This window comes from Elgaria multicarinata, chromosome 22 (genome assembly GCF_023053635.1).
Source record: "Elgaria multicarinata webbii isolate HBS135686 ecotype San Diego chromosome 22, rElgMul1.1.pri, whole genome shotgun sequence".
Classification (NCBI taxonomy): domain Eukaryota; kingdom Metazoa; phylum Chordata; class Lepidosauria; order Squamata; family Anguidae; genus Elgaria; species Elgaria multicarinata.
In genome coordinates, this window is record NC_086192.1 from 7,987,944 (window position 1) to 8,013,952 (window position 26,009).

Consider the following 26,009-nt stretch of genomic DNA (forward strand, 5'->3'; position numbering starts at 1 on the left):
GGTACCTCAACATGTAACTTAACATTGCCCCATTACTAACAACATAATCCTATATATATATATATATATATATATATATATATATATGTTTTAAGCAAATCGCACTCAGGGCCGGCACAAGACATTTTTTACTGCCCAAGGCAGGGGACCCTTCCCATTCCATGTAGAAATAGTCAACAGGGCTGGCGGAAGGCACCAGGCTAATCTACGGGGTGCAGAGCAGGGCATGTGGAACTCAGCTCTCTCCTCCCACACCTTGCTGCCGCCTCCCAACTTCTGCCGCCTGAGGTGTCTGCTTCACTTTACCTAATGCGATGGGTGACATAGGCCTCCTCAATCCTAACCCAACAGGTGTTGGGTTTAACTCCCATCAGCTCCAGCCAGCATGGCAAATGGCCAGGGATGCTGGTTGGTGTAGTCTAAAAAACACCTGGAGTGCTGATCTAACCACTACACCACACTGGCTGTTAATGTTTTTGCTATCAATCCAAGTTACCCACGAACACTTTAGGAGAAGACCTGTCTTATCTTGCCTGTTTCCAACTCATTTGAACCTGCTTTTTTAAGCTGTCTCTCATCATCAACTTTTTTTCCTTATCATTTTATCTATATACATAAAATGCTAAGGTGACAGATGGCAGTGCGTGGCACCAAAGTCCTGAGCTATGACACACTGGAGATTCTGAGTTATGAGAAGAACTTTGAATGCTGAAGGTTCTGAGCTATGAGAAGAACTTCAAATGCTGAAGGTTCCGAGCTATGAGAAGAACTTTGAATTTTGAAGGTTCTGAGCTACGAGAAGAACTTTGTGTGGCTAAGCAGCAGGATATATAAACACAGCTGGGAGTATGTGGGGGAGTACCTGGAGGGAGCGGGGGAAATAACTGGGAGGGGGAGCCCGGAGAGGAGGCTGGGCAGCTTGCCGGGACGTGTGCAGGCTGCAGCTAAGTCCCACGGATCAGCAGGCAGGGGACCGGGGGGGGGGGAGGGGGAGTCATTGGGAGGGAATGGGGGAAACAACTGTGAGGGAGCAGGGTAGAATGCCTGGGAGAAAGAGTAGTCCAATGGACTGGACTTCCCATAAGCCTTGTGCCTGGTTTTTCCGGGTGTCTGTGGAAAAGCTGGAAAAGTATGATACTGAGCAATAAAGTACTAGTGCACAGGTGGTTTGTGCGAGTCAAACTAGTTGTTGTAGTTATTGTTGTTATTTTGTTTGCTCATATTACTCTGAAACAGGAGAGTAAAGGACTTGAACATCTGAAATTAAACAAAAGAAAGCAACACAGTCTTTAAGCAGCTTCTGATGTAGAGGGAGACACATCAGAGGCGTTCCAAAGAAATGAAACCGGGGATCTTGAAACTTGCATTAAACAACCCCAAAGTCTACTACAAAGGAAGATATCAGGGGGTCCCTAACCTTTTTGGGTTGGTGGGCATATTTGGTGTAGTGTCTAAAGTGTCGGACTGGGAGTCGGGAGATCCGGGTTCTAGTCCCCACTCGGCCATGGAAACCCACTGGGTGACTTTTGGGCCAGTCACAGACACTCAGCCCAACCCACCTCACAGGGTTGTTGTTGTGAGGATAAAATGGAGAGGAGGAGGATTATGCATGCTGCCTTGGGTTCCTTGGAGGAAAAAAGGTGGGATATAAATGTAATAAATAAATAAATAAAATTTTGAGTCCTGGGTGCTCTCACAAAATGGCTTCATGGGAGGGGCTTGTCTACTTATAAAATAGCCACCACAGTGGTCACGGCCGGTCACCAAGCACTCATTTCCCAGAAAGCAAACTGGTGTGGCTAAAAGACAAATATATTTGCCCAACCACTGAAGTACCAGACAGAGATTTCAGCTCTGAAAGCGCAACATTTGAACCTAAATAAAAGACAGCCCTGGGCGGTGGGACTCCATTTTGCAGCAGGCCAACCTCCTGGATAAACATGCTTTTGGCCCTGTTCAGACGCCACGCTACGCCACGGTGCTCCAGCATTTTGAGCCCAACATGCTGGCTTAGTGTGTCGTGTGAACCCTCCCTAACCCTGGTGGCTACATAACCATGGTTTAAACACACTCACTAACCACTTGCTGCAAAAGCGTTAGCGGCCTAACTGTGGCTTAGTGTGTCGTCTGAACAGGCCCTTGAACTAAAAAAGAAAGAAAGAAAAAAACATAAGAAATAAAATCAACAGGGAAGCCTGGTGGCTGCAGAGAGAGGTGTCCACAGGCTCCATGCTGGAGATCCCAAGAATATATTATGCCATCAGAAATCCTTCTTGATTTACTGCAGATCAAATAGAGATCTACTGGTAGTTCTACATCTACCTCCACCCCTGTTCTAAGCTCGTGGCCGTCTTCTTGAAAGCCAGTGTAAAAATGCCGAAGTTTTCAATCTTTCTTGCTCTAAGGTTGCCTTTGAAAACAAGCAAACATTTTAACTATAGCATGCAGCTGGAAAGGATTTCCCCGGCGTTAGCATGGGAAGTCTCTCTCTCCCTGCTGCGTTGTGAATCCACGGGGGAGTCCGGGCGGTTCCTTACCTGAGTGCAAACTGTTCTCTTTGGCAGTGTTGCTGTTGCTCAGGTAATCTTCTTTGCAGACGAACTTGTTCTCGTCAATGATATAAAGTTCCTCACCGGTGGAGAGCTGTTTGTTGCACATCATGCAGGTGAAACAGTTCAAGTGAAACACTTTGCTCCGGGCTCTTCTGACCAGGTCGCTGGGAGAGATGCCTTGCGCACAGCCGGCGCACTTGGTACCAAAACACCTGGGTGGAGGTGAGAGAGAGGGAAAGGGAGTGGGGGAGTTGAAATAGATCAGAAGTGATACTGATGAAGGAGGAAATGAAAAAGAGGTTGAAACTGACCAGAGCTGAAGAGACCTCCCCGGAGACAAATTTAAGAGGATTGCTAGAATATGATAGCACTCTTCAAATACTTTAAAGGTTGTCACACAGAGGAGGGCCAGGATCTCTTCTCGATCCTCCCAGAGTGCAGGACACGGAATAACGGGCTCAAGTTAAAGGAAGCCAGATTTCGGCTGGACATCAGGAAAAACTTCCTGACTGTTAGAGCAGTGCGACGGTGGAATCAGTTACCTAGGGAGGTTGTGGGCTCTCCCACACTAAAGGCCTTCAAGAGGCAGCTGGACAACCATCTGTCAGGGACGCTTTAGGATGGATTCCTGCATTGAGCAGGGGGTTGGACTCGATGGCCTTGTAGGCCCCTTCCAACTCTGCTACTCTATGATTCTATGATATGATTCTATGAAAGGTTGCCAGCATCTCTTCTCGATCATCCCAGAGTGGCAGCAAGGCAGCCATCTGTCAGGGATGCTTTTTATTTATTTTATTTTATTTATTACATTTTTATACTGCCCAATAGCCGAAGCTCTCTGGGCGGTTCACAAAAATTAAAACCATAATAAAACTACCAACAGGTTAAAAACACAAATACAAAATACAGTATCAAAAGCACAACCAGGATAAAACCACGCAGCAAAATTGATATAAGATTAAAATACAGAGTTAGAACAGTAAAATTTAAATTTAAGTTAAAATTAAGTGTTAAAATACTGAGAGAATAAAAAGGTCTTTAGCTGGCGACGAAAGGAGTACAGTGTAGGCACCAGGCGGACCTCTCTGGGGAGCTCATTCCACAGCCGGGGTGCCACAGCGGAGAAGGCCCTGCTCCACCAACCTTAAGGTGGTTTCCTGCATTGAGCAGGGGGTTGGACTCGATAGCCTTAGAAGCCCCTTCCAACTCTGCGATTTAACTGAAATTGAATTCTCATCCATCCCCGAATTTGAACTTCATGCATGAAAAGCACATGCTCAAACATTGAGCTATACTCCTTCCCCTAAAGAAAAAATGGGCCTATTCAGTTGACACGCTGAGCCGTGGTTAGGCCGCTAACCCTTTTGCAGCAAGTGTTTACTCAGCGTGTTTACCATGGTTATGAAGCCACTATGGTTAAGAATGGCTCACACGACACGCTAAGCCATGATGTTTAGCTCAAAACGCTTAACCATCCTGGTTTAGCGTGTTGTCTGAACAGGGCCAGTAAGACATGCATGGAATTGGGGTGTGCTTTGGATACCAGGTGGGAAAATGTCCAAGCTGGCATATATATATATATATATATATATATATATATATATATATATATACACATGCATGTGGCTCCCAGCATTCTCCAGATATAGCCACCCAGAGCTCAAAATAAATAAAGAGATAAATAAAGTGATGATTTAAACAGGAACATAAGAAAAGGTTTTATATCTGGTCAGATCATTGGATCATCTAGCTCTGGGGGTGGGCAGAAGGTATCTCTAGGTGTTTTGGACTTCAACTCCCAGAAGTTTTAGTTAGCAGGACCAAAGGTCAGGAATCCTGGGAGTTGAAGTCCAAACCATCTGGAGATGGCCTACAAGACTCCCCTCCAACTCTATGATTCTAGAACAATGGTGGACAGAAGGTAGATCTCTCCAGATGTTTCAGGACTTCAGCTCCCAGAAGACCCAGCTCAGGAACGCTGGCAGTTGAAGTCCAAAAATAAAAATAAAAATCCAAAGATCTATTTTCTGCCCATCTCTGGTCTAGACTAGTAGTTCTCCAAGGTTTTGGACTGGAGTCTTTTTACCAGCCCTAACTGGGAATTGAACTTGGCACCTTTGGCATGCAAAGTACGTGCATGACCAGTGAGCTACATCCCCTTCCACAAAATCTGATCTGCATAAGTCCCACTGCGTTCAGGAGAGGTAAGTAGGTATAGAGCAGTAGGCTGCCATCTTGAACATCTCCCAGCATGCCCCAGCTAGACTAGAGAGTAAGTCCCATTGAACACAGAGGGAGTTATTTCTGAGTAAACAGGTACAGGATCACCTTCTAAGTCTGCTGCAGCCTATACAGCAAAGAGACTTAACGACTAACACATTTATTTCGGCAGACAGCACACTTCTGAGAGAATTAGTTTCTTTTTACTTATCAATAAATTTATGCGTCGCATGAATTTTCGGCCCAGCCACGAAAACTTAAAACAAACCTGATTTCAAAAACCCAACAAGTATCAAAACCATTTGAAAACTTGAAAGCCTGGAAATCGCAGCCACCAGCAGAAATAAGAGAATGAAGGGCGAAGAGGCGGAGAGAATTCCCGACGGCGCCGCAAGACTGTTAGAGTCTGTGATTTCCTCGGGAGTAAGCACCCCTGGAACAAAGGGGCCTCTGAGTGCATTGGATCGATTCACTTGCCTCTCGCGTGAGGGCAATGGGCCATGCAGCTGTGTGGGACGTGGAGTCATATAACCTCTCTTCCAAAAAACCCCAAAAGCCTTTGTAAGCAGGCCATGATCCAGATTAGATTGTCAGATAGGATCAGGAGGAGACGGGTTCGAATTCCTGCTCATCTGGTTGATCCTTCGCCAGTCTCTCTTTTATAACTTCCCAGATGGGGTTGGAATCAAATGGGAGAGGGGCATAGAGAAACACAGAAGCCATCTTGAGCGACTTGCATAGGCGTGCGCAAGGGGTGTGCTGTGTGTGCCCAGGCACACCCTATATCTCAAGCAATAAGTGCCGAATTGAGGGGGACTTTGAGTAGGGATCCAGACGCAGTGGGAACTGTCCTCCCGTTGCCCTCTGACTGCTCCACCGCTGTGCTGAAGAAGTTCTGCCATGACAGAGGAGCAAAACGGAATCACTTCTCTGCGAGCCTTCTCTGCCAGGAGCAGCATTTCAAAGAGGCCTGGCGAAGGGCCCCTGAAGGCCACTATTGCCTCGTAAGACCCGCCTCCGGCTAGTGTCACCACAAAGCCCCACCAATGCTGGGGCTTGAGGAGCATCTTCTCATTCCCACCCACCTACCCTCACCTGCAACAGCCCTCCCATAGTCAGGCAAGCCAAACGCAGAGTAGGTCATCAAATAATGTCCTTCATGATTGAGTATTCGATCAATGTTTGCCTTTAAGAAAGAACTAAATAACATTTTCTGGGTGCACACCCTAATGAAATGTGCTGTGCACGCCTATGGCTACACGGAGAGAAGTCAAGTTGTGCAACGATGCAACCCTCCCCAATACAGAACTCTCTAGATGATGATGATGATGATGATAATGATAATGATTTGCATTTATATCCTGCCTTTTTCCTCCAAGGAACCCAAGGTGGCATACATAATCCTCCTCCTCCTCTCCATTTTATCCTCACAACAACAACCCTGTGAGGTGGGCTGGGCTGAGAGTCTGTGACTGGCCCAAAGTCACCCAGTGGGTTTCCATGGCTGAGTGGGGACTAGAACCCGGATCTCCCAACTCCCAATCCAACACTTTAGCCACTACACCACACTGGCTCTAGATGTGTTGGAATACAATTCCCAACTTGCCCAAGTCAGGCATGGGGCGGGGGAAGGCTGACAGAATCTGTCATTAAAACATTATCATCAGGTTTCGGCCTGGGTTCAAAAAAACAAAATCAAAATCCCTTGTCCTTATTGCTGCCAAGGTCGGTTCGTCTGAGGAAGGGCCGGAGAGTCTTCGGATGTTGCAAATATTTATTTATTTTTTTGGCGATTTTGAAACCGCCCCTCTCCATCAAAAGACGATCAGGGCGGCGAACGGGAACTATACCCCCCCCCTCCCCAAATTGGTTGTGCAACCCACAAAAAGGCAATAAAAATGATAAAATACAACCGTAAGACAGCTTTTCAAAGGCAGTAAGGAGATGGAAGGCAGAGCGACCAACTTAAAAGGTCTAGGTGAAGAAATAGGAGTTGACGTGATGAACCAAGACAATTACAAATTTTGCTCTTGTCACACATCTGTGGGTGGGGGAAGTGTTCGACAAACAGGATGCTATAACTGACAAGGTTCTTTTGCTAGTTGTCACATAATAAGTAGAAAGTACTTTGGTATATTATTATTATACCAAATTATTATTATTATTATTATTATTATTATTATTATTATTATTCCCAATTCAAGGTGCTGGTTTTAACCTATAAAGCCCTACATGGCTTGGGGCCGCAATACCTGATGGAACGCCTCTCCCGACAAGAACCTACCCGTACACTGCGCTCAACATCTAAGGTCCTCCTCCGAGTGCCTACTCCAAGGGAAGCTTGGAGGATGGCAACAAGGGGGAGGGCCTTATCGGTGGTGGCCCCCCGATTGTGGAATGATCTTCCCGATGAGGCTCGCCTGGTGCCAACATTGTTATCTTTTCGGCGCCGAGTCAAGACATTTCTCTTCTCCCAGGCATTTTAACAGCATTTAACAAGGTTAAGTTTGTTTTTAATGGACCCCAGAATTGTTGTTTTAAATGGATACTGTTGTTTTTATACTGTTTTTTTAATGTTTTGATGGTTTTTAAATTTTGTATACTTTTAATGTTTACCATTTTTAATTGTTTTAAACCGCCCAGAGAGCTTCGGCTGTGGGGCGGTATATAAATGTAATAAATAAATAAATAAATATAATAATTTTATTTGTACCCTGCCTTTCTACCAAACAATGGCACTCAAGGCATGATAATAATATTCTTATTAGTCGTAATCATTGTTTCCATTATTATTACATTTTAAAACAAAATATAAATTAGGGCAAGCATTATTATTTATTATTATTTATTGCATTTTTATACCGCCCAATAGCCGAAGCTCCCTGGGCGGTTCACAAAAATACATCCAAAAACCTCCCTGCTCCCAAGTCAAACAAAATTTGATAATAAAAGCAAGAGGTGTTGGCTTTTCTTCATACCAAATATAAAGACATAAGAAAGAGGTTAATTATAGATCAGTCTTGAACCAGGAGTTGTTTTAAATGAAGGGAAGCCTTGGGTGGTTTTGGCTGGCGAACGTAAGTGCCTTCCTGAGCATGTGCAGAGTGTCACGCTACTAAAGGACATCAGAAGAGCTCTGATGCTGGATCAGACCAAGGGTCCATCTAGTCCAGGACTCTGTTCACACAGTGGCCAACCAGCCATCGGCCAGGGATGAACAAGCAGGACATGGTGCAACAGCACCCTCCCACCCATGTTCCCCAGCAACTGGTGCACACAGGCTTGCTGCCTCAAATACTGGAGATAGCACACAACCATCAGGGCTTGTAGCCATGGATAGCCTTTGCTTCCAGGAATTTATCCAACCCCCTTTTGAAGCCATCCAGATAGGTGGCCATCACTACATCTTGTGGTCGTGAGTTCCATAGTTTAACTATGCGCTGTGTGAAGAAGTATTAAAGCACACACTGCTCCTAACTATGTATAATTAAGGGACAGGGCTCTTGGGTCAAAGTTAATTTTTGGAATATGAATCATCGTGCACCAGGATTTCTGAAATGAATTTAGGAAGGCCCACTGTTTATATTTCTATATATTTTCATTCCGTCTTCTCTCTAGGGAGCGCAAGAGGTTATGCGGCTAAAAGAGTGATGCCTGGAGGCCCCCACAGCGAACATCGTGGCTGACATGGGATCTGAAGCCTGCACTCATTGGTTCAATGCGAATACTCTATGTACCACAGCACCATGCCTCCCGCAAACGCAATGCACAAAACGACCCTCTTCTTTTCCTTCCGAAAATCTAAATTCATAAGAAACCCACTCCACCCCAGAGCATGAGGCTTTGCTGATTGATGCGCGAATTCGCAAAACCGTTGCTTGTGCCGTTTCTCCAAACACGTGCGCCAATTGCACGCAGGTTTGAAAGGCGTGCATTTTTTTCCTCCTGTTGGATTAAAGCGGGTTTACGCACGTTAACCGCACGCCGTTCCCCTGCACGTTTCAAACACGTGGCATTTTTCAAACACCTTCCCTGCTCCAACTTGTCTGGTAAATATCTTAGCATGCTCAGAAACACATGCGTTTTGACTGCAAGTTTGTGTTGGGGTCTGCGTTTGCTTCTGGGATGTACAGAACTCAAAATCAAACAGAAATGAATTTCTCATACAACCCTAAGGGAGAGGAGCTCTCCTCTGAATAATTCTTTAATTGTTCCTGATTATGACTTGATGGTTGAAGAGCATACAGGACAGGAGGAATTAATCTGTATTAACGACCTTGAATGTGTTCTTTTAACCGAGGGGGATTTGACAGCAACTACAACCACAACATGATAAAAACAGTAAGAACTCCTATCCTCTGCCTTGGATATTTTTATTCCAATCCCAAATTGCGTGTGGCATTTTCCATAAGGGTGAGAGCAGGACGCTCTGTGTATGTTCAGAAACACCCTTATCTCTGCTATTATTCGTTATGTCCTTGGATATAAGCTCTGTTACTGAAGCGCTGGGCCCAATTTATTTATTTATTTATTTATTTATTTATTTATTTATTTATTTATTTCACTTATATACCGCTCCCACAGCCGGGGCTCTCTGGGCGGTTTACAGAAATTCTAAAATTAAGATAAAAACGAGTATATAAAATTTAAAATTCTAAAACACAGAACATACACACATAAGGCATTAAAAACCGTTAAAAAAAACCACACAAGTGGGTGATTAAGATGTGCCGCCATATGCCTGGGCAAAGAGGAAAGTCTTAACCCGGCGCCGGAAAGATAGCGTTGGTGCCAGGCGAGCCTCGTTAGGGAGATCATTCCATAGTCTGGGGGCCACCACCGAAAAGGCCCTGTCCCTCCTTGCCACACTCCGAGCCTCTCTCGGAGTAGGCACCCGGAGGAGGACCTTAGATGTTGAACGTAGTGACCGGATATATTCACGTCGGGAGAGGCGTTCCATCAGGTATTGTGGTCCCAAGCCGTGTAAGGCTTTATAGGTCAAAACCAGCACCTTGAATTGGGCTCGGAAACATACAGGCAGCCAGTGCAAGCGGACCAGAGCAGGTGTTATATGGTCGAACCTTCTGGTTCCCGAAATCAATCTGGCCGCTGCATTTTGCACGAGCTGCAGCTTCCGAACCGTCTTCAAAGGCAGCCCTACGTAGAGTGCATTGCAGTAATCTAACTTGGAGGTTACCAGAGCATGGACAACTGAAGCCAGGTTATCCCTGTCTAGATAGGGGCAAGCCTCAATAAGCTGCAGTTTACTGGCCTTTGAGAAAGACAGAGGTCCTTTCTACACCTAAGGATTATCCCAGGAAAATGGAGGGATGATCCCTGCCTGATCCTGTGTGTGTCATTTGGATGCACAGGGATGATACCGGAACGATCCCAGGAGAAAAGGCAGGTGTAGAAATGGCCAGAGTTTGTCTTTGTTGATGAAATGATTGAGCGATTCTGACCCATTGGAAAGAGAAAAAGAAAAAAGGATTAGCTATGAAAGTCCTGTGGTGTTAGATCAGTCATGGCTGACAACAACCAGTATGTCTAAATTGATCATCCAATGATATGATAAAAAGTGCTCTTTTTTTAATGGCCAGACGCGTTTCGATCAAAAGGTCCTCTTTAGTGGCCCAAAATCTGACATATAAAACCCCCACAAAACATACAAAAAATGCATTCGTGAGTGCCTTAGGAGGATTCTGGACCAGTGAAGAGGACCTTTTGGTCGAAACACATCTGGCAATTAGAAAAAGACCACTTTTTATCATATCATTGGATGTTCACTTTAGAAATACAACTGCTCTTACATGAAAATATTGTCAATTTTAATTCACTTTGTATTAAATTTTGTACTTTTTATGGTCCTGAACTTTGTTTTTATCAACCATTTATTTCACTTATTTTATTTATTAAGACATTTGTATCCAGCCCTATATCACAAGGATCTCAGGGAGGCGTACAGATAAAATCATACAACCAATATAAAACAATAAATATACACAGCTAGGACTACAACACCCAGCATTCCTGGCCATTGGCCATGCTGGTTGGGCTGATGGAGTTGCAGTCCAAAACATCTGTTGGACTAGAATTGGGGTGGCCCACGTCACCCGCCGCTACGTCTTAGCCTCAGCTACCTCGCAGGGTTGTCGTGCGGAAATGAAGGCGCGTGAATCTTTAGCTCCTTACAAGAAATGTGGGATGCAGAGGGAAGAATAACATAATGCGATACCGTAATGAGTTGCTAGGCACTGTTAAAAAAAAAATGAAAATAAAAAATAAATCCTCCACGCCTGCGGGCTTAATCGAAATACTTTTCCGAGGCAAAGCTAGTGGGGGTGGACGGACGGAACAAAGAATTTCTGACCTCCGGGAGCTGCATCTATTGGAAATTTATCGCTCTGTTTTTGCACCGTGCCGCTCCAGGTGGACACCAGGACAGCTTTGGTTCTTGAACCTTCCAAATTCCGCAAGAGCACAGAGATTTGCTAAAGGGGAGCGGAAAAACGTGGTGGGGAAGCGGGACAGTATCCCAGGATCGTCCCTGTGCATCCAAATGACACACAGGGGATCCCGGAAGCAGGCAGGGATGACCCCTCCATTTTCCTGGGATAACCCTTAGGTGTAGAAGGGCCTGGGTGATTTTAGATTGTCGGTTGAAAGGTCTTATGCTCCCTTCCCTTTCTAGATGGCGAGGGGTGTGCGATTTCACTGGCTAAAGTCCGACCCTGACGGCACCACTCGGGGAGGGGTCCCTGAAGGAGGAGCAGGAGGACTGGGGAGATCTTTGGGTTCATATCACCCCACTCTGCCATGAAGCGAAACACCCCGGCCCTGAGCAAATCATTCTCTCTCCACCCAACTGATATATCCACTTGTTTTCGAGTTGCCAGCTAAGCGGGGGGAGAAAGTGCTTTTCACGGCATTAATCCTTGCGAATTGCCTGGGCATAGAAATGTAATCAATCAATCAATCAATCAATGCACTAATATCTGCCACCATCTGCAACATGATAAAAAGCACAGGAGCGGAGACAGGTAAAGAAAGTTGGCGACCCTACTACTTACTCTGGCCTCTCCCTTTCTTACTTCCGTCACTGCTGAAACTTATATGGTAAATTCCTAGGGGGCAAAAGTGCATGTCCTTTCGGCTTACATTGCACTATGGGCATTTCTACATGACACCTTTACCGAGGCATCTGCTTCTGGATTCTCTGCGGAATTAAGAGCAGACCCTTTCTACCTTCTTTTTTCTGGGCTTTTTCTGCCTTTCTATGGTTCCCCCCCCCCTCTGCCTTTCTATATGTTTCATTATACAACCACTAGATGGTGCTGTGGTATAGTGGAAATGCGCGATTACACCAGACCCTCATTCTGCCATTTCTAAATAATATCAGATTTTCCTCTTTAGGAAAAAAAAAAGATGCGATAACGGTTGTAAAGTGTGGGAGTAGCCCTGGAAGACGACACAAACGGCCATGACTAAGCAATCACAAGCGCACAGTCAATGCCTAGTGTATTATTATTATTATTATTATTATTATTATTTATTTATTTATACAGCACCATCAATGTACATGTAGAAAGGCTCTATAAAACATGGCATTGGTAGATAAGATATTTTAATAATACTAATGCTGACAATACTGCTGCTGCTATTATTAGTCTCTTATTAGCTAACCTATGCATTTATTGAGACGGTTGTGGTGCCAAGCAGTTCAAGCATATAACACATATACTCTACCAGTTGCATTGGTTACCCTTTTGCATCTGGGTTCAATTTTAAAGTGTGGGCAATGACCTTTAAAGCCTTAAATTCCATATTATTTGAAGGAATCCTTGTAACCCTATGAACCTGCCTGGAGCTTCGATGGGCTTTGAGAGGCTGGGCCTGCGTGACCACCTTCAAGGTTGTTTTGATTGGCTGGCATGGGGTGTAGGGCCTTTTCAATATTGGCTCCATGTTTGTGGAATCCTCTCCTTAGGGAGATATGCATAGCCCACCCTTACTTTACTGGCTTTTAAACAGATCCCCCAAAACTCTGTTGTTCCAAACTGCTTTTTAAATATGCGCTGTTCCATATTGTTTCAACTGATGCTGTTTTAATGTCATAATGTTGAAACTATTTAAGTTTCAGATTGTGGTTTTATTGACATCTGATGCATTTATGTCCTTTATGCTTTTTTTTTTACACTGCCTTTTGGGGCAGTTCAGAAGATAAAAATGCAAAACAAGGGGTCACATCCAGTGTTGGTCCTACTAAGAGTAGACCCATTGAAATGACTAGGACTTCAGTTAGACTAATCTTGGATATTGCAGATTGGAGACTATCCAGTGACCTATAAAATAAAAGTGAAAGGGATGGCAGAATAAAATATTTAAAATAACCCAAAGAGTGAAAGCAAAACAAAACGTTTCATTGCATCGGATGTTCTTCTATTAACTATTTGTAACCCAGTCCAATAGTGCTTGCTATTGGGTGGATCCAAAATAAAATAAACACACAAACAAACAACTCAACATCAAAAAGAAAAACAAAACCAGATTCCATTTAATAGAATAAAAATGGGCATCCATTCATTTCAAATCAGCCTGGAACATCCCGTCCCATTTAAAAACAGTCAGAAAGTACCCATTGCTAGGATACTGCACGAGGATGGGGCTACCCCGCAAAAGGCCCTGTTCTACTGTCCCGCCTGTCTCATGGACCATAGGGATGGGTATGTGAGCAGGATTTCGGTGGCCAATTTTGGGCCTGAGGAAGTACATTGAGGTGCAGGTGTTTTTACAAATAAGCCTCCAAGTTGTTCATGGCTTTAAAGGCCAGAACTTTGAATTGGGCCAATAGGGTAACCATATAAAAAGGAGGACAGGGTTCCTATATCTTTAACATTTGCATAGAAAAGGGAATTTCAGCTGGTGTCATTTGTATGCACGCGGCACCTGGTGAAATGCCCTCTTCATCACAACAGTTAAAGCTGCAGGAGCCCTGCCCTATTGACCAGATGTAAACAAGGGCAGGGCTCCTGGAGTTTTAACTGTTGTCACGATGAGGGCATTTCACCAGGTGCCGCGGGCATACAAATGACACCAGCGGAATTTCCCTTTTCTATGCAACTGTTAAAGATACAGGAGCTCTGACCTCCTTTCCATAGGGTCACCCTAGCCAAGCACCCAACATAGCTGGTACCGAATCAGTGCTACATGATCTGGTGGCCTAGATTCTGCAAGCTGAGGGGCAGCAAAGTAAGTTTAGACCCTGAACTTAATGATCTTATTTTGGGGCAGGGAGCTTTTAGACAGCTGTGTGTATTAATTCAGTTGTGAAGCACACAGCTATTCATTTCTCTCCCTCTCTCTCCCCGCCCCCCAAATGCCGTGGTATGCTTTTCAGCTGCTTCTAAATTCTTGATACATCAGAGCAAAAAAAAAACTAAAAATTAAAACAATAAACCTGTTGTCAACCATATATAGACTCTGGGCATGTACAGTTTTAGCATTTTAAACTCGCTTAAATCACGGCGTCACCACGGCAGCAGAAATGACATGGAGATTGCTACCGCTGCCACAGTGCTAAACTCATTTTCTTGGGGACAAGTACCCCTGCGTTGTCGAAAGAGAGGACATCTTTTAAAAGCAAAAAAAAATCACACACACACCACACAATAAAAGGCCGCGTGCATCTGACCTGCTGCCTCCTGTCGATCAAATGTATTTAAAAATAAGACAGAAAGGATGCATTGATACAAGCTGCCTTTGCAAAGGGTATAAAGACACATCTTTTAAAACGTATACTTTTTTTAAAAAAAAAAAGTAATATTTTTTCACTGTCTTTAACGTTCTTGTTTTTATGGTTGACAGTTTTTATTGTTTTCAGTTCTTGCACGCTGCCGTGATGGCTTTTGGGCAGACTGGAAATAAATAAATAAATAAATAAACAAATAAATAAATAAATACAGAAATACAGGAAAAAGCAGCAGCAGCACATAATGTTTCTAAATGAAGCAAGCAGGCAACCCAGGCCTACAGCCCTGTGCTCCTTAGAGGGATGCCGATGTGATGAACGTTTTAAAAATTAAAAACACCATCTCCTATCCAGAGACCTTGCTCACTGGTTTTAGGCGCTTCAGAAATTGCTCTGGAAGGAAGTCCCATTCAAAGAAGAGCAATTAGCCCCAGACTCTTTTCCTGCGCTATGACTTGTCTGTAGTGGAAGATGCCAAATCATCTTCAGAGATATCCCTTGAGCAATCGCTGTCTCTTTTTCTTTCTGTGCTGCCAGCCACTGTCGAGGAGGACTGGCGGAGAGGTTATGCCATCAGCGTGGAATCAAGTACGCCGTGGAGCAAAAGTCAAGTCTCTGCCCCAAGGGGTTTACACAACTCACGCCAGCCTTACACACCCTACTCCCAACCTGGTGACCTCCAGATCACAAAGCCCATCATTCCTAGCCAGCTGCCCTACACAATTGAATTTGGGTTTCAGGGGATTTGGGGACACAGAAAGCCTGGTGCCTCACTCTAAAAGATGGATCATGGCCTACCTCACAGGGTTGCTGAGAGGACGCACCACAAAAAATTAAAGGCCGTTAAAGATTGTTTTGTGTGTGCACACTCAAATCCTACCTAAATTCCCTTCCAGCGCAATCCCACCCATATTTATTCAGAAGGTTTCAGGTTTGTTTGGGTTTTCTTAGAAGAATTTTACACAATCCGAAAATCTCTCCATCTTCTGGATGAGAGGAGGAACTTTGGATTTGAAACAGGTGAATGCAGGAGAAAGCGAAAGTGAGCTCTGGTCCCTCAACTCCGCATTAAAACTCTACATCAGTTCTCTTCCTTTCCCACACATATTTATTCAGAAATAAGCTACGAGGTGTTCAAGAAGGCTTAGTCCCAGTTAAGTGTGGGATTGCAGCCATCTTTATTTATTGCCATTGTCATCTTCTTAGTAGTCCTAGCGGTCTTTCAGTCAAGCATCTGTTATCCTAAGTTTCTTTCAGTCTGGCAAATCAGAAGGGGCATACCGTGTTTTTGAATGACGATGAATAATAATAACAATGATGATGATGATGATATATTGTCACATTTTAAAAGAAGAAGAAGAAGAAATGATTTGCTACCCAGCCAGGACCTAATAATACCAGCATGTAAAACGGCAAAAGATTATTAATAAAATACAATTATTTACATCTATAAAATCTCAGTGTACCACTGTCTTTTAGATCTCCCTATATTTCACAATCCTCTCTTCATCCATGCTTCTGTGTACCCGGTCTTTAAGATACAGTTGATTGGAATTGTACACATACACACAGAGAGAAAGAGAGAGAGAGAGAAAGCTATTTTAACTTTCCCCAAATTTATATATTGGGGGTGACCATCTTTTCAGCCCTATGGGCCATCTGCGATGTGCAAGGTGTGCACATTCACTCATATAAGCCTGCACTGGTTGCCAGTGACAAATTTAAAGTGCTGGATTTTTTAACCCTTTAAAGCCCTACATGGCTGGAGATCCCAAGACCTTAAGGACTGCTTCTCTCTGTCTGAACCTACCTGGTCCCTGACACCTTTCTTTGTGTGATTCCCCCCCACAGTTTGGGAATGGGTCTTTTGTACAATAGCCCCACGTTTATGGAACACTTTGCACCAGGCAAAAACATACTGCTATTTCCAGCCATTTGGATATTAGTTTATGACCCAATTGTTGTGTGCTACTTTTTGTGATGTTCATGCTGGGCTGTGGGAGCAAGATGAGTGGGGTGGAGGTGGGGGCAGATTTTGTGTATTTGTGGGTGAACACTTTTCATATCGCAACATTTTTAGATTATGTTTTTATAGTATTTATGTTTTTATGGTATTTATTGTGGTGACTGCAATTTATACATTGGATTATATTAATCATGGATTTCCGTATCATGTGTGTCTACACGTTGCTTTGAGATGGCTTTCTTTTTCTTTTTTTGCATTGGGAAGCCATGCACAAATGTTATAAATAATAATACGTATTTTTTATGTGATCGGTTTAGCAGCTGCTTGCTGTATTTAATAAATAAATAAATCTCTCGGCAGCCCACATGCCCGTGCATGTGCCACAGATGTACACCCAGAGTCTATCTGTGCCATTCTGTCTCTCCCCTTGCTTCATGCTTATAGTCAATGAACACGGACCATGGTCATCTTCAGCGTTAGTGATCTCAGCTCCTTCTCTTTGGAATTTAATAAAACAATACGATTAAAAATTCTGTGCTGTGTGGTGCAATTGACCTGGAAAAAGAGGACAAGGCATATTTGGAGGCAGAATGGGGTGTGTGTGAAGGAACACTTCTGTCTTTTAGAGGCTGGGACACTTTTGATGAACAGCGCCTTAATAAGCATGCAAGCAGAATCGGGGAGAGGGGATTCATTTTGGCTGGGGAAGGGGAAGGGGAAGGGACACCTTCCGTTTTGCCAAAAAGATCGCTTTGGCTTGGAGAGGGAAGGCAGGATGAGGAGTTGCGAGGTTGCTCTCCCTAGAACTGGTGTAGCGTAGGGGTTAGAATGTTGGGCTAGGACTCTGGAGAGCCGGGTTCGAGTCCTTGGGCCAGTCACTGGCCGTAGCTAGACCTAAGGTTTATCCCAGGATCATCCCAGGTTCGTCCCTGCCTGAGCGCTGGATGCCCTGTGTGGCACTTAGATGAACAGGTTTGACCCAAGGACAATCCTGGGATAAACCTTAGGTCTAGCTACCACTGCCTCTAGCCTAACCTACCACAAAGGGCTGTTGTGAAGATAAAATGGAGAGGAGGAGGAGCCAGCCTGGGTTCCTTGCAAGAGGAGAAAAGGCAGGATAGATAAATGTAATAATAATAATAATAATAATAATTTAAAACAAAACCAAAAAACCACGGCCCTGGGGATTTGCACAAAGGATGGGTGTGTGTAGTGTGACTTTGCACATGGCTAGTCCCCCTTCGATTGGGAGTTGCCAGTGGAAAAGACAGGTAGGAGTAGACGGGCAGATCTGATTCTACCTGAGATGCTGGAAAAGTTACTGAGTGTCAGAGGAGGCAGCCCCCTGAGCGAGCTGGATTTACTAAAGGGCAGATCCGTTTGGTATCGCTGCAGCCCCGGGTTCGAGACTGCAGCATCCGGGCTGACATGGCTGTCACACCAAACCTCCGGCCTCCAAGGGCTGATGCCGAGGTGACCTTGCCTGGCGCAGAAAGCAAAGGCTTAAAAGAGCCCAACGCCAAGCAGAATTACTCAGAAGTAAGCCGCCAGAGCGAAGCAACCTTTTAGTTACATTAACTGGGGTGGCTTTTCTCTGCCCACTTCTTCTCCATCTCTCTACAAATCAAAGAATCCACTGGATTCCTTTCCCTCTAGCCCTCAGTAGGACTTACTCGCGAGTAAGCACACCTATAGGCCCCGTTAAGAGTCTCTGGGGTGTATTCAATGTTAATCCTACTTAAAGGACACCCATTAAATTAATAGGTTTTTCATTTGTCACCACTAGGTCTACTCTAAGTATTATTAACATGGGATACGATCCTTTGTTTTGAGCTATATTGGGGGGGGGGGAGGAAGAGGGGGCAGCGGAGAGAAGTCAATCCCAAAGCTTGGAAAAGCTGGTCGAAGGTCAGACCCTGAGTAAAACCTGGATCCAACAATAAACATAGCTCTTTGCACACATGGAAAAACGCGAAAGAAGATATTGGGAAGGCTATCTGGGAAACTCTGAGTGGGGAGAACCAGAAGCGAAATTTACCAATGTTTTCTTCTTTTTTTTTATTTTTTTAAAAAAGGGCATTATTTCATATTTTAATGTGTCCACACACATGTAGACACACACAGTCCATCCCGGTAGCGAGAAAGTGGAACAAACAGCATCCCAGCAAAAATTTGCACGCTAAACCCTCTCGCTGAAATTAAAGGGCGTGTGTGTGTGGGGAAGGCGCAGTGTTTTACTCGGAAGCAAGTGGCACACCCAGGACTGTAGCCCTCCGAGCGCTGAAATTGGGCTGGATCGTGGCCATCACTGATATGATCCGAACCAGGCTTTACGACCAAGCCTCGACTTTACTTTTGCCGGCGACCTATTTCCAAGGAAAACGGGAATTAAAGGTTTATTATCGAACAGGCCTCGCGATCAAGTAAACGTCAAGATCACAATCTGCATTTTCCACGGATAAGAGCGCTTATATGTGGACACTACATATCGTGCTGTAGCCACATAGAGTCCACATGTATTGCGGGTATATGTCGGTAGTTATGTCTATATTTATCCTGATGTTTCTGTGGATCCAGTGGAGGCTGGTGGCACCGATTGCGGTGGGGCTGTGAATCCACTCTGGGTTTCTTTCAGAACCACCCAGAACTATAAAGGAGCTATCCAAGGTGCTGAACATGGGGTTTTTTGGGGGTGTGTGTGTGTTAGGATTCAGCACCGTGGACAGTTCCTTCAGAGTTGGGGCTGGTTCCGAATGAATGGTTTCACAGCCCCACCGGAATCCCAGCCACCAGCCTGTCTCTGTATCTATTCCGGCTTGGAGTCATGCTTCGAGTAGGCCCATTGAAACCAAAGGGACTTACGTTAGCCATCAGGACTGCCTGGTTCCCACTTGGTTTCCACGGGTCTACTCTGAGCATGGCCGAATCCGGATCCAATCTGGAGCGAGGGATACAGGTGAAATGGGAGTGTATATGCACACATTGGATGGCAGTTTTCCAGCTATCGAGAGAGGAGGGGGTGGTGAGTGGAGGTTGGTGACTCCGATGTCAGTGGGGCGGTGAATCCACTCTGGGTCTCAGTCAGAACTCTAAAGGAGCTATAGAAGGCACTGAACCCGGTTTGGAGATAGGGTTCATTTTGGGCCCCACTGACAGGGCACCCACCAGCCACCACTCGTTGCGATTAAGCCAAATTTAAGCACTTTTTTCACGGGGCGGGGGAGGAATACCAGAGTATTTTGGGTATGATCTTTTAGTTGGTCTAATCAAGGTAGCACAGCAACACCGAGTTAAAGGACTGGTTTAATTATCTCCCCTCGAAACCAAAGGGCCATTGAAAAAACACCCCTATGATCGCGCGACCGATATATTTCTCGGGTTCACGACTCTTCAGAAACGTGTCCGCGTTTGCCGAGAACCCGTTTGTTTCGTCGAGAGAGAGAGAGAGAGAGTTAGGAATAATAAATAAATAATAATATACCAGGCTCGTTTTTCTTTCGGATAGAGGAAAAGCTCTCCTCCAAACGACGTCAATCCGGAGCCGGCATGCAGCGCGAGGCTTCGCGCGTTTACTCAGGAGTAAGGCCCACCCGATCCAGCGGCAGGTGAGTTTAATGGTTAGCGCTTTTACGCAGGCTTTGACTGTAAGGACAGCGGGGCAGTTGGGGGTAATGTTAAACTCTGGACTCAGTGTGCGTGCGTGCGTGTGTGTGTGTACGGGCTCCTCTAAGTCCTCCCGTAGCTGCCCACGGGAACCAGGGAACACACGTGCAGGTGAACTGGATGCGGGCCCAGTGATTCGCTGTGAAATCCTGCCTAACTCATACATTTTGATCAAACTTCAGATTTATTTATTCCCCACGCAGAAAAGAGCTTTGGTTGTTGTTAAAAGGAAAGGGGTGGTGGCTATGAATGATTAACTCTTCGAGCCAATTCGACCACTGGGAAACCGAGTGTCCCGCGAAGAGGGGTTTTGGAAGATCCCTTGCCAAGATCGGACAAGAGGACTAGAAACTTGAGACGGAGAAGGAAGGCGCTCAGGGCCGAGCGCAGAAAAGAAGCCGGCTTCCCAGGCGCGGCTGCCGTCGGGGCCCCCCCGGACAAACTGACGCAGGTCTCCTCGGAAGTAAGTCCCGCGGGACTAGGCGCCGAGCTGTGTGTGGCCGGGTTGCGGCTTTTCGGTGAAGGCCAAACGGATTCGGGGAGGGGTGTGTGTTGATTTTTTTTAGGGGGGGGGGTTGAAGGAAAAGCCAGCCCTATGTGTAGAGCTCTAAACCTTGTGGTTTTTTTTTGGGGGGGGGTGTCGTTTGTAGGGAGAAAACTTAAGCGCAACTGGACAAATAAAAGCCTGCTTTTAGATAATGGTTAACCTGCCTATAACATCGCTTTGCCTTCATACTCTTTTTCTGTTTCTCGTTTTTCCTTTCTTTCCTTTTTCTCTCTGCTTTCTTTTTTCCTACCATCACCGTCTTCCATTCTCTTCTCCCTTCATCCTGTCCTTCTCCCACCCCCAATTCTTTTGGGCTGGCTATAAATCCCCTCCTTCCAAAGTGCAACCCTGCGCATGTCTCCTCAAAAGTAAGCCTCTTCGATTTCAGTAGTTTCCAGGAAAGAGGTTACAGGATCGCAGCCTCATCCGCCCGTGGGTTTATTCATAGGCGTTTACGCTCCGTTAAGAAAGCGTTCCCAGAGAGGCTCCTAGCTATTTAAAACCAACAATTTCTCTCTTTGCATCCGATAAAGTCGCGGGCTACCACTAGCCCACGAAAACGGAGCCCTTGACTCTTTTATTGTCCTTTTTCTACACGTGACCCCGAAGGCTCCTTTCGATTTATTCTACACTCTACCTGGCCAGGGAGAGATTCCGAATTGAGGCGCTGGTCAATTTCACTACCGCAGCGACAAAAGCTAGTCAATTTCACTCTTGGTATAAACTTATACGCTCCCCCCACCCTCTCTGCCCCCCTAAAAAAAGTTTGAAGAAGCATCTAGTTCCTTTTCTTCCCTTCCAGTTTTGGCAAGTTAAATTAAAACACACCCACCCCACAAACACCCACACAACCCCCCCCTCCGCGCGCAGGGGTTATGGGTCCGTTTCAGACCCAGCGCGACCAACATTTCAAGTTGCACCTGTCCTTCTAAGGTGTGAACTGCCTGGCGGTGTCTACACGCACACAACACCCGGTTTCCTCCGGAGCAAACGCCTTTCCGTATTCAAATCCAATCCTCACATCTGCCCTCTGAAACAACACTCCCCACCCCAGGACATGCTTACCACAGCATTTTAACGCTGACACCCCCACTAGAAAACGCTACTCCCTTCTCAGTTTCTGCGCCTGAAGTTCGGTTATTTATTTATTTTTAATTTTTTTAAAAAATACACATATGTGCGATTTTCTATGGAGTTTCTCCCGAATACACAAAGCCCGGTTTCGGAAGCGACAGAATGAAATCAAGCACATATTTGTGAATGTGTGACCCGAACTCACGCAGCAAGAGATGTCTATATCAACAAAATTCACCTCCGAAAGAAGCCCGTGGTTAGAAAGCCATAAAAGGTGGTGGTGGGACTACGACAAACAAACGAACGAACAACCAAAGATCCCTAAGGCCATGATCCAACATAAACTGAGCACTTTTTTTTAAAAAAATAACAACAGTACAATCTTGCGTATCTCTGCTAGAAAGTTATAAATCCCATTGGATTCGATAGGTCCGACTATTTCTCCGAGACACACTTACGTGGGACTAAGCCTCCCATTCAACTCAATGGGATTTTCTTCCGAGTAGGCGTGCATAGCATGGCAGCCTCATTCTCTGAGATTTAGTGGGAAGGAATAAGTACTCCCCCCCTCCCCGAGATCTTGCGTGTCTGCGGATGGCAGGAATAGAAAAGATAAATTCTGGCTGGGCTCTTTTGAGATTTTTTTTGGGATGTTAAAATCTATTTTCAGATTATTTTCTTTGGAGAAACCTGTTCTAAAAAATGTTATTTTGTTTGGGGGGGGGAAGTTGGTAATTTAAAGTCTACACCCCCCATCATCCGCAGTAGATGCGCATAATGGTTTGTGTGTTCCGAGGAAAGCGCAGCTCCCTCAACTGATGGTTTACTATATTTTATAGCTATATAATTACATTTTATTATAGCAGATTTGGAGTATTCGTTTCACGCACACCCAATTTCCATAACCCATACACTAGCCCTGACTTTTAGGCCGATATTTCTTCGAAAAAGAAATATCTTTTTCCTCTTCCTTCCATCCTCCTCCTCATTATTATTATTTTCAAAAGCCTCACATTTAATTATTTGCTTTTATGAATGTCCCAATAACTGTCCTGCTGTGTATTTATCACAGTATTATATATATAAACTCTTAAAACATGTCATATAACTGTTCAAACCACAGAAGAATATTTTATCGGGACAGCAATCTTAAACTCTTCCCCGAGAGTAAACTCTTAGAAGGGTTTTGCCGATTTAGTTAGGAATAAATCCTGCTCAATTCAACGGGACCTACTTCTGAGTAGACATGAACAGGGTTGCGATATTAACATCAGATGTAGTCGCAATTATAAAAGTAGTTTCACACCAGTAAAGTGTCAGGTTTTGTGTGCGTTATTTTCATGGAAAAGCGATCTTTTTCTTTCTTTCCCCATTTCAAGGTCAGTATTAGTTTTTGTTTTAAAAACTGCCTTTGATCTTTAAGCGAGGGGTTTTAATGTTCATCCTAAAGCGACAGACACCCCCAAGAAAACGATCCTAGGGGGAGGTAAAGACTAAGAGGAAACCCGGCTAAAGCTGTTCTCTACTCGGACGTAAGCGGCTCCCTCCTTATGAGTAAGTGTTTGCAGCCTCGAGACTGCATTTTTGCCCACACTTACCTGGGAGTAAGACCCGTTGAAGTCGCTAGGACTTACTTCTGAGTAGACATACCTAAGGTTGCATAGCTAATCGCCTCTTTTGCTTTCCAACCAGATTCATTTTTAAATGCTCCCCTTTTAATTTTTTAACCCCGCCCTCAAAAAGATGCCACTATTTTCTTTCTCTCTTTCTTTTTACTTCTGTCTTCTCTTTGTTTTAGGAAACTATGGGGATAGGATGATATGAGTGTGTGTGTGTGGGGGGGGAATGGTTTGAGGGAAAGTGTGACTTTGTTAAAAGAAACTGGGTCATCTCGGAAAATGCCCGCAAAGATAAGGTCCCTGAACGAATTTGGAGTTGAGAATGGCCCTTTCTATTTTTTTCTCTCGTTTGCCTGGGGAGAAACGGCGGGATTGGTTTTTATTTAGGTCGTGGCTCTCCCCCCACTTCAAGGCCAGGCCTCTGATGGACAGTGATTGACAGGTGACACAGTCGTCTTGCTCGGTAACAAAGGGCCACTGCCCCCCACCCCCACCCCAGCGGATGCCCGGTTTCCTTTGCTGTTTACATTTCTTTTTAATGTGTCAGGTGCAGTACGAAATTCACCAGATCTGCCCCCAAAGGATTTCTTTATAGTACCCACTTTCTACAGTACCCAGTTTCTTCTCCCTCTCGCAGAAACATTCCGCGGCCTGTGCCCCCTGAGCTATCAATGCACCCCTCTGTCTTACACCCACCTTTTGGTTCTAAATCGCCCCCACCCCAAGGCGTCGGATCGGGGGAGAAGGGGAGACACAAAGACGCTTTGTACATGCTCAGAGAGGCGCTGTCGCGGCTTCACGCGTCCTCCTAAACCAAGCTGTCTTTTGAAAACTGATCATCCGGCGCTGTAATGGATGCCCTGCTGATAAGAGAATCTGGCATTGAAAACCCTTCCTTATTTAGGCACAGGTTTCTAACCTAGGTTTTGGGTGGGGGAGGCGGGGAGGAACCAGGAGAGAGACTTTAAGGCATGGTAAGTTAACTTGGAGGCCACGCTGAAGAAATAATAATAATAATAATAATAATAATAATAATAATAATAATAATAATAATAATAATAGAACTATCTCAGTGCACCTTTACCTGAAAGTAAGTTCCAATGTGTTACATGGGCCTTATTCCCAGGAGTGAACCTGCCAGCCACAATCTACTTGGGAGTAAGGGTGCCAGGTAAAAACCTAGTTCCAATCCATTAAAGGGGGCTGAATTCCAGTAGTAAACCTGCCAGCCACGATCTACTCAGGAGTAAGGGTGCCAGGTGAAAACCTAGTTCCAACCCATTAAAAGGGGGCTGAATTCCAGTAGTAAACCTGCCAGCCACGATCTACTCAGGAGTAAGGATGACAGGTGAAATCCTAGGCGCACTTACCCAGGAGTAATCATCCCCACTGTAGGACTGACTTGTGAGCAACCAGGCTGAGGCTTGCGCTGTAAAGAAAAACGAGTTTGAAGGAGCTTTGGGACTTACCTAAAGAAGTCGTTCTTACAGTAGAGCTTGCCTTCTCTAGAGAAACACTTTTCGGTCAAGTTGCATTTACATTCACAGCACTGAACGCATTTGACGTGCCAAGCCCGGTCTAAAACGTTCAACAGGAAGCGGTCCAGGATGGGTCTTTTGCAGCCGGCGCAGTGAACCATTGTCTTTGGTTAACGTTGGGGTTGGTGACTTTTTTGGGGCGGGGTGTGGGGGGAGATCAAAACTTTGCAGAAGGAACGCTAACGAAGGATGGCAGATCTGTCTTGCCCAGATGTCGAAGGAAGATGAAAAATGAAGGCAGAAGAGAGTCCCCAGCAAATAAACAAAACACGGAGGGGTAGGTGGGATAGAGGGAAAAATAGAGAAGAGTCCCCCGTCTGCTTCTAAAAAACCTTCCTGTTGGAACAGTCTGTCCGAAGAAGTTGAGAATCTTCCTGGAAAGGTCCTGGCGGGATCATGAAATTCAGGTGCCAGAGTATCTTGGCTCTCCTTCCTTCGCTTTTTAATTCTTCCAATAAATAAATAAATCACAATCAAGAACTCCCCCAGTGTCCAGATGAGGCCAGCTTGGTGATATCAAGAACCCAAAAGAAGCTAGTCTTAGGAATTCTATCAGTGCCCCCCCTTTTTCTCTCCCCCCCCTTGGGTGCGAGGCTGTTACAAAAAAGGAAAAAAGTCCAAGACATGGGCTATTATTAGTATTATTATTATTAATACTAATACTAATAATAAGAACAGCGAATCAGTGAAAACAATCTAAGGTTGTCATTGTGGACGGAGCGATGAAGAACAGCAAAAACAACAAAAAAAGGGGAAAATCCGGTCAGGTTTGAGGTAGAACAGCCAGAGGTCAAAGTGCAATTAAAAAAAAAAACCTCCTTCCCAAGATGAAAATTATTATTTTAATAATAATAAATTAAAGGTTGCTGTATATGTGTGTGTGTGTTTGCGTATTTGCCTTTGGGTAGTCAAGAGTGCCTCTTGGTTTCAGGAACAGAGAAGGGGGGGTCGATCTGTGAAGTGATGAAGCTGATGTCTGTTATATAAATAGAAATATTTTCATATTACAAGTCAATGGGGAGGGGAAGGAGGGGGGTCTCTCTTCCTCGGGTGAGGTCAAAAAAAGAAAAGAAAAAAGGTCT

General features: G+C 44.9%; 1 protein-coding gene across 1 annotated transcript in view; it reads right to left on the reverse strand.

Moving 5' to 3' along the window:
• Positions 1-25,056, reverse strand: part of LHX1 (LIM homeobox 1) — a 67,331-nt gene extending 42,275 nt beyond the window's left edge. Inside the window, exons 1-2 of the mRNA XM_063146372.1 lie at positions 24,859-25,056; positions 2,538-2,764 (exon numbers count right to left, since the gene is read on the reverse strand). Coding sequence (XP_063002442.1) covers positions 2,538-2,764; positions 24,859-25,028 — 397 coding nt within the window. The 5' untranslated portion in view covers positions 25,029-25,056. The remainder of the gene's footprint in view (positions 1-2,537; positions 2,765-24,858) is intronic.
• Positions 25,057-26,009: the final 953 nt, after the last annotated feature.